The sequence below is a fragment of the Struthio camelus genome, chromosome 14, assembly GCF_040807025.1.
Source record: "Struthio camelus isolate bStrCam1 chromosome 14, bStrCam1.hap1, whole genome shotgun sequence".
Lineage (NCBI taxonomy): Eukaryota > Metazoa > Chordata > Aves > Struthioniformes > Struthionidae > Struthio > Struthio camelus.
The window spans coordinates 23021983-23036049 of NC_090955.1; the positions used below are offsets into that span (position 1 = coordinate 23021983).

At 45.9% G+C, this 14067-nt stretch overlaps 1 protein-coding gene across 1 annotated transcript in view; it reads left to right on the top strand.

Moving 5' to 3' along the window:
- Positions 1-14067, top strand: part of DNAH1 (dynein axonemal heavy chain 1) — a 79142-nt gene that overhangs the window by 30292 nt on the left and 34783 nt on the right. Inside the window, exons 26-43 of the mRNA XM_009667533.2 lie at positions 574-737; positions 1261-1374; positions 1988-2176; positions 3232-3337; positions 4416-4529; positions 4841-4990; positions 5476-5562; positions 5667-5853; positions 5968-6059; positions 6550-6704; positions 8381-8558; positions 8824-9018; positions 9715-9834; positions 10489-10647; positions 10939-11043; positions 12268-12408; positions 12917-13077; positions 13823-13980. Coding sequence (XP_009665828.2) covers positions 574-737; positions 1261-1374; positions 1988-2176; positions 3232-3337; positions 4416-4529; positions 4841-4990; positions 5476-5562; positions 5667-5853; positions 5968-6059; positions 6550-6704; positions 8381-8558; positions 8824-9018; positions 9715-9834; positions 10489-10647; positions 10939-11043; positions 12268-12408; positions 12917-13077; positions 13823-13980 — 2575 coding nt within the window. The remainder of the gene's footprint in view (positions 1-573; positions 738-1260; positions 1375-1987; positions 2177-3231; positions 3338-4415; positions 4530-4840; positions 4991-5475; positions 5563-5666; positions 5854-5967; positions 6060-6549; positions 6705-8380; positions 8559-8823; positions 9019-9714; positions 9835-10488; positions 10648-10938; positions 11044-12267; positions 12409-12916; positions 13078-13822; positions 13981-14067) is intronic.

Consider the following 14067-nt stretch of genomic DNA (forward strand, 5'->3'; position numbering starts at 1 on the left):
TGGAGACACAATCCTGCACTGCACAGCTCAAAAACAAGTAATAAGTCTTTATCATCTTAATCATTAGTATATTTGTCATCGTAACCCTTATATTATCAGCCCTGTACATTATATTGTTATTACCTGAAGTCAGGAAGAAAATGCAAGATAACTTCTCCAGAGTCACCTAAGAAGTCAAAGGCAGGGGGGGAAACTAAGGTTGCATCTGCAGTGGTGGAGGGTAGAAATCAAAATGAAGCTGCATCCTCCTCATCTATTCCATGTATCTAATCACATCTGCTACCTGGGAGCCCCAGTATCCTCAGCTCTGGACTTCATAATGACTCTAATTCTTCCTTTTTGTGTGAATATAGTAATGGTGGAGGCAGAAGCTGGCTCTGAGCCAGCTCCAAGCAGGCAGGTTTTGCCTTCTGAGCAGTCATTCACACTTCTGACAAGAGAAGAAGCAGAAGTTACCCAGATGCAGCCTATGATCTGGACTTAACATAGCTTACGGTGGATTGCATTGCATTAATGCAGCCTGGGTTTCCTGAGATATGACTTGCTCTAGAGTACGTTCTTTTCCTCACTCAGCTGGGTGGTCTGGTTGCTCTGGTCCGTGGAAAACTGTCCAAGATGCAGCGAGCAGTGTTATCGGCTCTCATTGTGATTGAGGTCCACGCCAAGGATGTTGTAGCAAAGCTGATTGAGGAGAATGTGACAGGCGTGAACGATTTCGAGTGGATTTCCCAGCTCAGGTAGAGAGAACAGCTCTTGAACCTCAGCTGGCCTCACTGGCGCCAGTCTCTGTTCTCCTTTTCCATCAGTCGTGTCTGTGACACATGGAAGCAAGCGTTTGCCTAGCCCATACATAGTATTCCTGAGTCTTCTCTAACACCTTGATTAGGAGCATGGTTAGAGTCTCCTGAGGATGCCAGTTCTAAGGCATCTGAGACAAACTCCATCTTGGTGGCATCTGCTTTGGCATGTGAAATACAGATTAAGTCATGCCATGGTATTTTAAATGCCTCAACATGAAAGAGCATGCTCCTGCCCAAGAAGGCTTACAATTACTTGGTATAACACCACATTTCAGGTCCTTTGAGAACTCCCGACCATCTCTTTGTGTTACGTTATCCTTCCCTCTCTAAAATGTCAAATCCTATGACACGTAGGTTGCCAAATCTGTGAGTTGTCATCAACAGGCTGCAGTATTATGAGCTACTGTATTGTCCACTAGCCAGTGTTTATCTTTCTGATGTCATGTTCACTCATCATTAGATACTACTGGATAAGGGGGGACCTATACATCAGAGCTGTCAATGCTGAATTTATCTATGGCTATGAGTATCTGGGGAACAGTGGCCGTCTGGTTATCACACCCCTCACTGACAGGTAAGGAGATTGTTTTCTGAATAATAAACACCGTATCATTTTTCTTCTCAATGAACAAGCCTCTTTTTAGAGACTAAACCATGGGTGTGATCATGCCGCTCTTTCTTCTTAAAGTGTGTAAATAGAAACTGTACAGTAAAGGACCACCTGAAACGAGGGCAAAGAAACACTCTGGCATAGGCTCTACAACGTTCTGGGTGATCAGTGCTCTGACTGATTGCTTTCCCTCTCCTGATTCTTAACGTAGTTCTCTGACTTGTATAAAATGCCTACCTGATAGCTAAGGAACGCTTCTACAAACCAGTATATACGAACATCTAATACTCTGAAATATGCAGCAGCAATAATAGTTATGCCCTTTTAACAGTCCTCCTTCTGGAGAGTGAAGTTGCAGCCAGTAGCAGAAGGATTTATCCATGCAGGTCACCATGAATACTAATCAAGGCCATATAGCTAACTCTTTTGCAGAGTGCTGCATAGGGATGCAGTTCTCTGGAGTAATACAGGTTAGATTCCTACCTGACGTGTTGTCTCCAGCTGGATAGATCATGGTTCTTTTACTGAAAGCAGCAGCAGCAGTATTTCTTGTTATCTTGTCTCTTCTTTGTTTTAGGTGTTACCTGACACTTACAGGAGCTCTGCACCTGAAATTTGGAGGAGCACCTGCAGGACCAGCAGGAACAGGCAAAACAGAAACAACAAAAGACCTTGGGAAAGCAATGGCCATCCAAACCGTAGTGTTCAACTGCTCTGACCAGCTTGACTTTATGGCAATGGGAAAGTTCTTCAAGGGGCTAGCCAGGTACAATGAAATGCTGAATGTCATTATCAAGGAGTAGATAGAATACAGGCATGCTTGCCACTGGGAATCGATGGGTATTTTTCATAGCAGCCCCGAGGAACAAGCAAGGCCATACTAAGGTGGTTACTGTGTTCCAGAATGAGCAAAGCTACAAAATGCCTGTCCAGAGGGAGGGACAAGGCATTGCTGAGCCAGTAAAATAAAAAAGACGTCCTGTTCGTTTAAAGCAAAATTAAAATGCTTTGCACCCATCCACTATTAGACATGTCTGCAAATGTTTTCATTGCTGGCCTTTACTTTAATATCTCACACACTGGACTGAGATTCAGCCCACAAGCTGCTTAATCTGAAGAAAGAGAAAGTGCTGAGTGCATCCAAAACTGAGTAGCCAGGAGAGACTGTTTTAAGCCCTGAGGAATCCTCTCAGAGAAGCTTCCCTCTTCTCTACATATCAAATAGAGCTGGTCCAATTAGTCCATTGCATGCTGGTGAATCTGAATTAGTTACTCCAGCAAATGCTGATACTGTTTTCTCAGGTGTTTTCTTTATAAGTAATTTCATTTCATTCTTAAACCATGCCTTGTGGGAAAATCACCTTTCTCATATATATGCTTATATATATGTCTTCCAAGCTTTGGAAAAACGGACTTGAGGAAGTCTAATTTACATCTACTGCACTTATAGTTCAGGTACAAAATAGGAATTCAGTGTGACACTTCTTTCAAGCCCTAATCTATAATATGCAGAATTTGTGTCAGGCTCTAGGGTCAGATGTAGCCATGGTCATGATGGGGCATGCATCTTCTTGCTCGTCACATGACCTGGGATGCATAGTCAGGGAGAGGGGCTGCAACTCCTTGCACCATGCCAGCGCACGGTGGCTGTATCCTTACCTGGCAGGGGTTACCTGTTAGGGGCCTTTTAGGTTCCACTTCTTGTCTCTGTGCTGTCACCCCAGGACGTGGATATATAATATTTAGATCCAGCTGAACTTGTGACCGAGTTTGCTCCTGTTTGATGTTCCTGACTCCCCTCATTTTTCCTTCCTTGCCCAGCTCTGGGGCATGGGCTTGCTTTGATGAGTTCAACCGCATTGATATTGAGGTGCTGTCTGTGGTGGCCCAGCAGATCACAACCATTCAGAAGGCACAGCAGCAGAGGGTGAGTAACACGTTTGTGGATGCAAAGGCAGAGAAAAGTCTCCACTTGAGCTAGGCAACTCCTTGTCTTTGCATGCATCTTCACTGAGGATCGCAGGCTCAGGTGCAGCTCAGACAGGCATACCCGAGCTTGGAGGAGTATGAGGAATGCCATAGCTGTGGCAGCCTCATATCAGGCCGTTACATGCTCAGCATCCTGAGTGGTTTTTAGAACCTCACCTTAGTCCGTGCTTCCACAGTTTCCCACACTCTAGGGCTAAGGTAAGTCCCAGCTTGAGCTGCAGTGCCAGCCGACCTTGTACTCCGCAGGCTTTAGTGTGGGAGAACTCACCAATGCAGATCCGCTGAGCTGGTACAAACTAGAGCTGTGATACAAGGTGTCCACTGTTCTGCACTGACTTGCTCAGCAGCACCAAGTTTGTCTAAATACGTTATCCAAGCTTCTGTGTATTCACAAAACCCAGCATGTGCACAAAAATGGACGCTCACGCACACCCAGAGTTGCAGTATAAGGTGACTTGTTGGTTTTGCTTGGAGACTCAGGTGTCAGCCAACAGCCAGTTTCTGCTCTGCTCCTCTGGAGAGGCAGAGGGTTTAAGACCTGAAGCTCCTTGGCTTTGGCTTGGAATTAGAAATCTGCTGTCTGTGAATTCCTCTGCATTGCTTTATCCCCCCCTCTGAAATTACCACCTACGCAGCTTTAAAAAGGATTTAGGTTTGTCTTTTGCCTTGTCTGCCACAAATTAAATCAGGCCCCAACTCTCCTGGAGAATAAAGGGAAAGATGTCTGTCTGCTTACAGCTAGAGGGATAGAAGTCTGTCTGAGAGCCAAACAATTTTGTATCCTATCAGTTAATTCTACTGTGAGCCATTTCTTAGAGAGGGAAAAATACTGCCAGTAATGCTGGATTCCTGCAGTAGAACCAGATTGTGTCACTACAATAGGGGGCAGCTGTGTTCACGCTTGCTAATTTTACTATAGAAATCCATTATCCTTCTTGTGGAAGATGAGGCTACCACTTTTTAATTCCCATGTCTGGCTTTGTCCTTTGGAGATGATCATATTTTTCATTTTCTAGGTGGATCGCTTCATGTTTGAAGGCGTGGAGATACCACTGATCCCGTCCTGTGCAGTCTTCATCACAATGAACCCAGGGTATGCTGGGCGCACTGAATTACCTGATAACCTGAAGGTAAGAAAGGCAAACTGCACAGGCAGAAGGGGGTGATACAGATGCTGGGTGCTACACCTAGACCACCGGTGTCTCTGTGACAAGGATTAGGAGATGATGCTCTTAGGTTTCTCGGGTCATTTTGAGGTTTGAATCACATCCATAGGCCAATGCTGCTCCTCAGATCTCCGTCTGCAGGTATGCTACCCTGGCAGATGTCAGGCACATTCATACTGTGTCCACCACACAGTCTGGGATAGACACTCAACCTTTTCAGCTTTCTGGGAAAAAAGCAAGAAGCAACAGTGGAGTATTGGAACCGTATGTTTCAGGCTCTCTTCCGTCCTGTGGCTATGATGGTACCAGACTACTCCATGATTGCCGAGATCTCACTGTACTCCTTTGGGTTTAATGAAGCCAAGGTCCTCGCAAAGAAGATCACCACAACATTCAAATTGTCATCAGAGCAGCTCAGCACCCAGGTAGGTGCCTTTAAATCCAGTGGATGTTTTTTTTCAAATGGGAGGTTTCCTCAGCCTAGGCACAGAGCACTTGACTAGTTCTCTTGATGCCTTGGTGTCATGATGGCCTATTACAAAAAGGTCAGTAGTCATTCTTCATCCACCTCCCTCCTGCTTAATTCTCATTTCCCCTCTTTTTCCTGGACTTGCATTTGCCTGATTGTCCTAGCTAGAATTACGGTAGTAGGACAACTGAGCCAAGCAGTCCTGCCTACTTGTCCATCTAGGATTTGTCATCATCCAACTATCCTTGTCTTCCTCACTTGTTCTCTCTACAGCTGAAGACTAGTTATTTGAAGGATCCTGTAAGCAGACTGTGATGAAAGAACGGTTGTTCTGAAGGCATAATTATTTTCTTTTTGTACCTGCTAATTGAGCGCATAGGTTCTGTCTTTTTAGGAGATGCTCCTGTGTCTAAGGAAATTGTTTCCTCTCTGCCTCTCCAGGACCACTATGACTTTGGGATGAGAGCTGTGAAGACTGTCATCTCAGCAGCTGGCAACCTCAAAAGGGAGAATCCTACTATGAATGAGGTGAACGTGCTTATACTTCACACTGCCATAAACTTCTGTGGCCTTGTCTGTAGCCACATAAGAGAGGCAGAATCTTTGCAGTTAAGAGTTCTCAACTCTTGCAGGAGCTGATCTGCCTGCGGGCTATCAGGGATGCGAACGTACCCAAATTCCTGCAGGATGACCTCAAGCTCTTCAATGGTATCGTCTCAGATTTATTTCCCAAGATCAGAGAAGAGCCTGTTGATTATGGTATTCTGGAAGAAGCCATTCGCAAATCCTGTATTAAACAGAATCTGAAGGATGTCGATGGTGAGAGGAAAGGCTCTGTGTGAGGCTCTCTGTGCCTGGGCTTTCAGTCCAGCACTCTGCCCTAGGAAAGGGACAGAGGGTCCTAGACCTACTTGTCATCATTTCCCTCTACAGGTTTTGTGACTAAGTGCATCCAGCTCTATGAAACCACTGTGGTTCGTCACGGTCTCATGTTAGTGGGGCCAACAGGCTCCGGGAAGACAAAGGTATGGATGAGTCACTGTGCCAGCCTCAGCAAACCGCCGCCTCTTTAGTGATGCAGAGGGTTAAGCTTCACGGAAGACACTCAAGCTCTAGCGTTTCCAAATTCTGATAGAAGCCAGGAACCAAGATGTTTTTGGGCTGCCTTTAAATATTGATTTATAGCCACAGGGAAGTATATCAGTAGCTTGCTCTTTGGAGCGGGGAGATTAGACTGAGGCTTATTAGCACTGCTGTAAACTTCTAAGGCTGAGGCAGACTTTAAGTTTGAACATCCTCCTCCAGTGTCATGTGACATCTCTAGCTGCCCCAGGCCTCTTGCACAGGAGATCTAGTTTCCTCCACCTGCTTCTAGAATCTTCTTTTATTTCTGTGAATACAGCCAAGCATCTCCTTATTATGATATTGTCCTTCGAATGTAGTTGCTGTGAGAGCACATGCCTTTGCCATTTTGGAGCCACAGCAGTTAGGTCTCTTGCTCTCCTGCTTTTGCAGAGTTACAAAGTCCTGGCAGATGCAATGACTTCACTGAAAGGTCAGCCTGCAGCCAGTGGTGGAAATTATGAAGCAGTCAGCTACTTTGTACTGAATCCCAAATCCATCACAATGGGCCAGCTTTACGGAGAGTTCGACTTGCTAACACATGAGTGGTAAAGTACAAAACCCGCTTTCCTTCCTTCTTTCTGGAAACTCTTGTCTTCTGGTCTTGGAGGCCTTCTCTTGAAGGCTGAGAACTCTTTAGGGTAGTGGCATAAAATCAGAAGCGATCAAGTCCTTATTCTTCATCGAGTTACAATAGCCAGTCACTGCGATTTAAGCTAACATCTTTTATTGTGCGCTCGGCCCAGCTCTCAGCACATTCCCAGGGAGTTACTGCAGTGTTAACCACATACAAAGGAATATTTCAGTTGCTTTGAGCAGAATGCCCCTGCTCTTAAGATACAGCAAGCTTGAAAACACTTGACTTGTTTCTGAAGAAAAGAGAGCTCTACACTACACATTTGGATTGTGCTGAATAAACACACTGGTGGCCTTGAGTGATGAGAGAGAGCTTTTAGGCATGAAGGGGCATTAGGTATTTCCTTTCCATCACCAGGGCTCCTGCTGTCTTCACGGTTTGGAAGCAAGGACCAATGGCTCATTTGCCCTCTTGGCAGCCAGGGCCCCACACTGCTTGGGTTTCTGCTCGTGACCTGAGGTTGGCTTTGTGGTTCATCCAGACGCTAAGGTGTAAGAACCAGGGTGAAACTCCATTTGGCCCTATCACCCACCACTTGCTTAGAGGCAAAGCTAAAAGGTGTGATCTGTAAAACCAGGGAAACTAAGTAAAATTAAAACCAGCTACCTCTAGAAAAAGTACAAGCAAGTAAACATTTCTGATGCTGAGCCCCAGAGCTATCCAGACCTGAGCTTTAGTGCATCTTTACTGAAGGGCATTTCATATGGTATTCCAGTTAAGCTTGACAACTTATTTATGATGTGACTCTACCCAAGGGCACACAAAGGCACATCCATGTGACAAGAAGTACAGCAGCCACATAAAATGCTTTTACCGTCATAAATCCATCTGTTTCAATCAGTTGAGCTTTAGGACAAACTGTTTTTCCTTGACCTCAGTAACAATACCCTGGGAGTCACTAGCACTATATAAATAACAAATAATTATTTAATAATGGGAGTGGAGTTTAGGGCCTGAACTGAAATTGCACTCCAGATTTCTGTGTACAGATTAAATTCTCACTGTCAACAGCCAGCGCTCCTTGTGCATCTGCTCTCCTCTTCACCAGCTCCAGCGCTACCTGTGTTCACGGCATTTCAAGGCAGCTGAGGATAGAGGACTTAGTGATAAAGAGAACAGATTCAGACTCTTTAGCCTGGATTTACCCTGCTAACATACAGCCACCCAACTGAAGCACCTAATTAGCAGAGTATTAGCAGAGTAAGTCTCCCTTAATAGTTAGTGGAGAAAAAGAAGCACCTCCAGAGAGCAGGCAACTTCCCTATCACCTGAACTGGATGCTGGCAGGACCTTCTCTCTCTTCACTGAGGACAGTTAAAGGCAAACCTGACATCTTAAAATTAGGTGGCATGAAGTCCATATCCTAATGCCCAAAGAGATTGTCTCATGGTGCCACTCAGATGGAGACATACAGTAGAAAGAATGAGACAGACCTTTATGCAGCTCAGTAAACAAGTGAGGCACAGGTATACTTGGGCACATGATCCAGGGCAAGATTCTGACTCCATTGCCTTATGTAGGAGTTTTGCCACTGATTTCAGCAAAAATAGACAATGGTCCAAGCCCTGCCTCCCTCCCACCTTCCAGGACAGATGGGATCCTTTCCTCACTCATCCGGCGGGGAGCTGTGGCCACAGACACCAGCAGGAAGTGGTACATGTTTGATGGGCCAGTTGATGCTGAGTGGATTGAGAACATGAACACTGTGCTGGATGACAATAAAAAGCTGTGCCTCAGCTCAGGAGAAATCATCAAGCTTACTGAGGTAGCTTATCTCTCTTCTCTCTTGTTGCCTGCTGTCTCTGTTTTCTTTCTCTCCCCTTGGAACAGACTTGCCTTTTACTTTTCCACTTGAGGTACGCGATGGACTTGTATGGAAATTGGTGTTTCAGTAGTAGTCCTGTGCTGGCCAGGCCCCTGCTGTGGTGCACAAACACAACAAGAAGATGGGTTCTGCAACAAAGAGAAAGACCCCAGCCTTGCCAAATTGTGCTGAAAGATCCTTGCTTTTCCCCTCTTGAAATTTCCAGAGCATGACCATGATGTTTGAAGTCCAGGACTTGGCTGTTGCTTCCCCTGCCACAGTCTCCCGCTGTGGCATGGTTTACCTGGAACCCAGCATCTTGGGGCTGGAGCCTTTCACTGAGTGCTGGCTGAGGAAAATACCAGGCATCATGCAGCCCTTCTCAGAGCAGTTGGCATCTCTCTTCAGGAGATTCCTGGAGGTAAGCTACCATGCTGTTCTTGGCCTTCCGTGGCTTGGAGCTCATCAGCTCAGCTATTGATTGGCCCATGCTTCTCAAGGCGTGGATTTAAAGGCCATTATAGGAGCACTTCAGACTGCCTGTATACAAACTGCTCTGTGAATTTCCTGGGTTTAATGGATGTTATTCCCTGATACCTATAGATATACTGCCTATAGACTTAGTTGTACTGGCCATTATAATTTTTTGTTTTGTTTTATTTTTAAATCATCTTCTGGCCAAAATCACCCCTGGAGTAGCTCCATTTCTTGCAGTGGAGCTACTTCAGGGAGAAATTCATAAGAACAAGTCTTACTATTTCCACTGTGCTCCTGAGCCACAATTTTAATGCATAACGCAGAGCTGAGAAAGATAGCTCTGAGAGGAGCAAACCATTTAACGGCACTGATCGCACAAGATGTGTCCCTTCTACAGAGCCAAAAAGGTGGGCTCAAAGCTTTCATATAGTTAAGACTCAAACCAAGAGGTCTGACTTACCCCTGTCCAGTCAGAACAGTAGTGCTTGGGACACAGCAGGAAACAACAGGGTTCTCAGCTGTACTCTTTCTGCTAAACATAACTTGCAGGGAAGAGAGAGAGGAAACCAGAACTCTAGGGGATAAATAAACTCAAACGTGTTTGACAGCGACACTGAGATGCTCCTGCCTCTCCTTACAGGAGGCCATCAGCTTTGTCCGGAAATCCGTGAAGGAGATAATTGCCTCAACAGACAGTAACCTCACAAGAAGCCTCCTCATGCTATTGGAGTGCTTGTTTCAGCCTTTCATTTCCATCGAGGTAGGATTTACCGCTGTCGCGTATGTGTGCCTCTCACTCTTGCAGGCACTAATTTGTGCAGAGGATAAGTCACTGGGGAGCAAGGTGTTCGTGCAAAAACGTCACACTGCAGCTCCTCTACACGGCAGAAGGCAATACAGCATCCTGCAAAGTGCAGCTAAACCTGAGGGCCATACACAGTCAGGTGGGGAAGGACAGCTAGAAGGTAACACCAGCTCTGTACGCAACCAAGGATTATGCTTTGGTCCATTGAGAGAACAAATAGGTAAGCTCCAGGCCTACCAGGCTGGATGAAAGAGGTTTGCACTTATTTATAGCAGAGGGAACTGCGGAATTAGTGGAAAACAGATCAGAGCTAAGCAGCAATACACCTCAGACTGCAGGTGCTTTGAGAATTAGCATTGAAGGAGACTGGACAATTTTAGAATTAAAATCCAAAGACTAAATTATTCTCCCATCCTAGGGAGGGTCTCAAGAACACCAATGAAGTAGAGCAAGTTTTAATCCACAAACTATAATGTAAAGACTTATGAAAGATTGGCTAAAAAAGCCTACCTATAAGCTGGATAGAAGAACAAATGCCTTAAAGAGGAGTCTATTTTAGGTACCTTAACCATGCTTAGAACTTTACTTCTGCTGTTCTCGGATCTTCAGGGAATTAGGAGTATTCCCCAGGAGAAGACAGCACGTATCGGAGAGCTGATTGAACCCTGGTTTATGTTTGCCTTGATCTGGAGTGTGGGTGCTACTGGAGATTCCCAGAGCCGTGCAGCCTTCAGCTTGTGGCTGAGGGAGAAGATGGCAAAGGAAAAAGTGAGTAAAGCAAAAGCAAATCCTTTTCATTATAGAGGAACTGCTAATGAGAAGTGGGAGTCAGAGCTCCTTGAATGCCTGGAAGATTTACATAAGGCTTCCTCCTGGGATCTGATGTACAACGATCATCTTCAAGCTTCAAGGGACTACCTGAGCTAGAACCTCTGGGAGAGATGCATGAGCAACCTGGGCAGCATCGCATTACTAAAGCGGTCTTCCCCGCAGCAGCCCAGATCCTCATGTGAGTTCAGCAGTGTGGCAGCTAGGTTCACCACAGCTTTATTCCCACAGATACAGTTACTTTTCCCAGAAGAAGGACTGGTTTATGACTATAAACTCGACGATGCTGGGCTCAGCAGTGCTGAAGACGATCTGGATGAGGAGATCATTAGAGAGGTAAAATACTTTACTTGTCAGCTCCAAGCTGGGAAATTTAAGGTGGGGGGCAGGAAGCACCAAGGTCCTGCAGGATGTGGCACGATGTCATCAAGAGCAAATAAGAAAGGCCTATAGGATCTGTGTGAGAATGTTTAAAGTGAGATCAAACCTTCCATTAAAGGAAGGCAACAGTTTTTTGCCTTCAGGGTTGTGAAGCAGATCTTGCAAATCTGAACGAATTACTGGGCACACGCCTAAGCCCCTCTGCCAATGCTCAGGAAAGTGAGGGCACTGCCAGTGTGGCTGCTGTAGGAGGGCTGGGAAGAGTTCCAGTGGAGAGGTCTGTCTGTACTGGAAGGCAGCGCACAGCAGCAAGAACAGCAGCAAGAACAAGAGCCATGCACAGTGGAGTCTGGGGGAGGAGCAAAACATACAAATCTGCCATCTTTTTCACAGCAGATAGCAGGGCAGTAGGGCAAGCAAGGCCCATCTGACTGATGGTCAACAGCCCCTGGACTGAAAGCAAAAAAGAGGAAAAATGCTGCTTCTTTCTGAAATTACAGCAAAGTAGGGAGCCCTGTATGCACCTCACATGGTTAGCAGAACCTGAGGAGTCCCAGCACACTCTACGGGGAGGCCATGTGGGGTGGTTGAGGCTGGGCTTTTTCTGTCCGTGATGCCTAGAGCATCTCTGATAAATCCTCTGTTACTTGTATAATGGCCCCTAGATGGTTAGCCTGTGACTTGATTCTAGCACAAGTCATCCATGTCCTGCAGAAGCACAAAACGTCCATGTCCCTCTGGATGTAAAAGAGAAGATACACCAAACATGGAGATAGGATCCCAACCTAAGCCTTCTTTGGTCCTCTGCAGTGAGGTACCTCTTACAGGGTAGGTCAGCTTAAAGCAGAATTCTATTTCTTGCAAATATCACAGATACCCTGTCACCATTCGAACCAAGTTTTCAGAAGGATGGAAAGTGTGTTACTTCTAAGGCAATAATACCTAACTCTTAGGCTACCTCCCTCCCATAGGAAATGGGTGAGGAACTTCTGGAGTTGCCATAGAGAAAGGCATGGATGGCAAGACTAGACTGAGGGACCGGGAGTCCGAATTCCTAGTCAGAATCTGAGCTCCTACACAAGGAGCTCAGACAGGAGAAAGCACAGCAGAAATGCTCTTTTCTTATTTCCACAGTAGGCAGATGTAACTGCCCCCTCCAAATACACCCATGCCTTTCAGGTGCGCTGGGAGAAGTGGCTGGACTCTACTACGCAGTTCACCCTAGTTCCTGATACCAACTTCTGTGACATTATTGTCCCCACAATGAATACAGTCCAGATGGCCCACCTGCTAGAGCTGTTGCTCACCAACTATAAGCCAGTAAGCACGCAGCCTTGTCTTTGCTTTTGAATTCAACCTTGTTCTCTTTGACAGTGGCACCTTTTCCTCTCCCATTATGATCAGAACCAGACAGACACCCAGTTTCTTTAGATTCTTTCCCACTCTCATGGATCTGCTGTGCTTAAGCAGCAGTTGTCCATTCAGTCCCTTAGGCACCAGGCTAGTGCCCCAGAGGAATACCAACTCTCAGTAGCTCAAAGTGTAGCAATTGCTAGATCCCCTCCCCACCAGGATGATGGCCCAGCACCACTTCTCTGTACCTGCTTCCTGAAGTCCCTCTCATACGTCTATGGCTAGATTACTTCCACGCTGAGAGATCTGCTACCTTCAGCAGGGACCCTTGCTGAAGAAGGGAGCCTTCTACCTTCTTCCAACCTTTGAAAACGCACATGGGTGGGAACTTGCTTTGCTGCCAGCGAGTGTCAGAGAGCTGGAAAAAATAAACCATCTGCTTGAAATTATACTGCACTGCTGATTGTACTTTCAGGTTCTCTGTATTGGTCCCACTGGCACAGGAAAGACTCTCACTATTGCAGATAAGCTTTTGAAGAACTTACCTCTCAAATACATCACCCACTTCCTGATGTTTTCTGCTCGCACCTCTGCCAACCAAACCCAGGATCTCATTGACAGCAAACTGGATAAAAGGTAAGTTTCCTTTCTGCGTTTGCAAAGGTAGTACTCCCTGAACTCATCATTTCTGTTATCAGCTTCACCATTTATTCTCATCCAAAGACCTGAAGGGGCCCTGGGCAACTACAACTGTGGTTAAGAGAAATAGGGCAAACACCAAATCCAAGTTAGGATTGGGAGAGCCAGAAATAAGTTGATTCAATGGCCAGAAAGGGAGGATTGGTGAAGGTTTGTGGAAATTGCTGCAATCCTAATTATTCCTGAAATACTACATTTCATGGCACAGGTGTTTGCAAACCCTGGTGTGGGATCTTTATGGAACCTGGGGAGGGAAAAGACTTGGCTACTATCTTCTCCAGCCTCCCCTTGTTTAGCAGCTTTCCTTTATCCTTCCTGGTCAGCCACCCGTTTGAAGTTTCCAGCAGATTCACCGGCTCAAGCTTTGCTTCTATTCATATGCATGCAGTTCATTGACACTGTGCAGAAGTAGATAAAATTTGGCTCATAGGATTGCAAAGATGTCAGTGCCTCAGATATTGCAGTGGATGTTTTCCCTGGAAAGACTTCTCCGTAAAAGGAGTCTAGGGAGGAGGGTAAGTGTAAGGATATCTGAAACTACTGCCCCAGAAAGCCTTTGGAAGAAAAAAAGAGAAAAGAGAAAGAAAGAAAGAAAAAAAAAAAAAAAAGCTTTTGGAATGAGTTAGGAGTACCTTTACAACGGGAGTTGTCCTAAGTTCCTACACGACCTCTGTCCTTACAGGCGAAAAGGTGTGTTTGGGCCTCCACTTGGCCGATACTTCATATTTTTTATTGATGACTTGAACATGCCTGCCCTGGAGACGTATGGTGCTCAGCCACCCATAGAGCTTCTGCGGCAGTGGATGGACCACCAGGGCTGGTACGACCGGAAGCAGATCGGTACGGCTGAGATCCCTTGCCTAGTACTCTCGGCAAAAGTTGGCCTGTTGATACGAATAACCACTGAGGAGGTCCTTGGGAAGCATT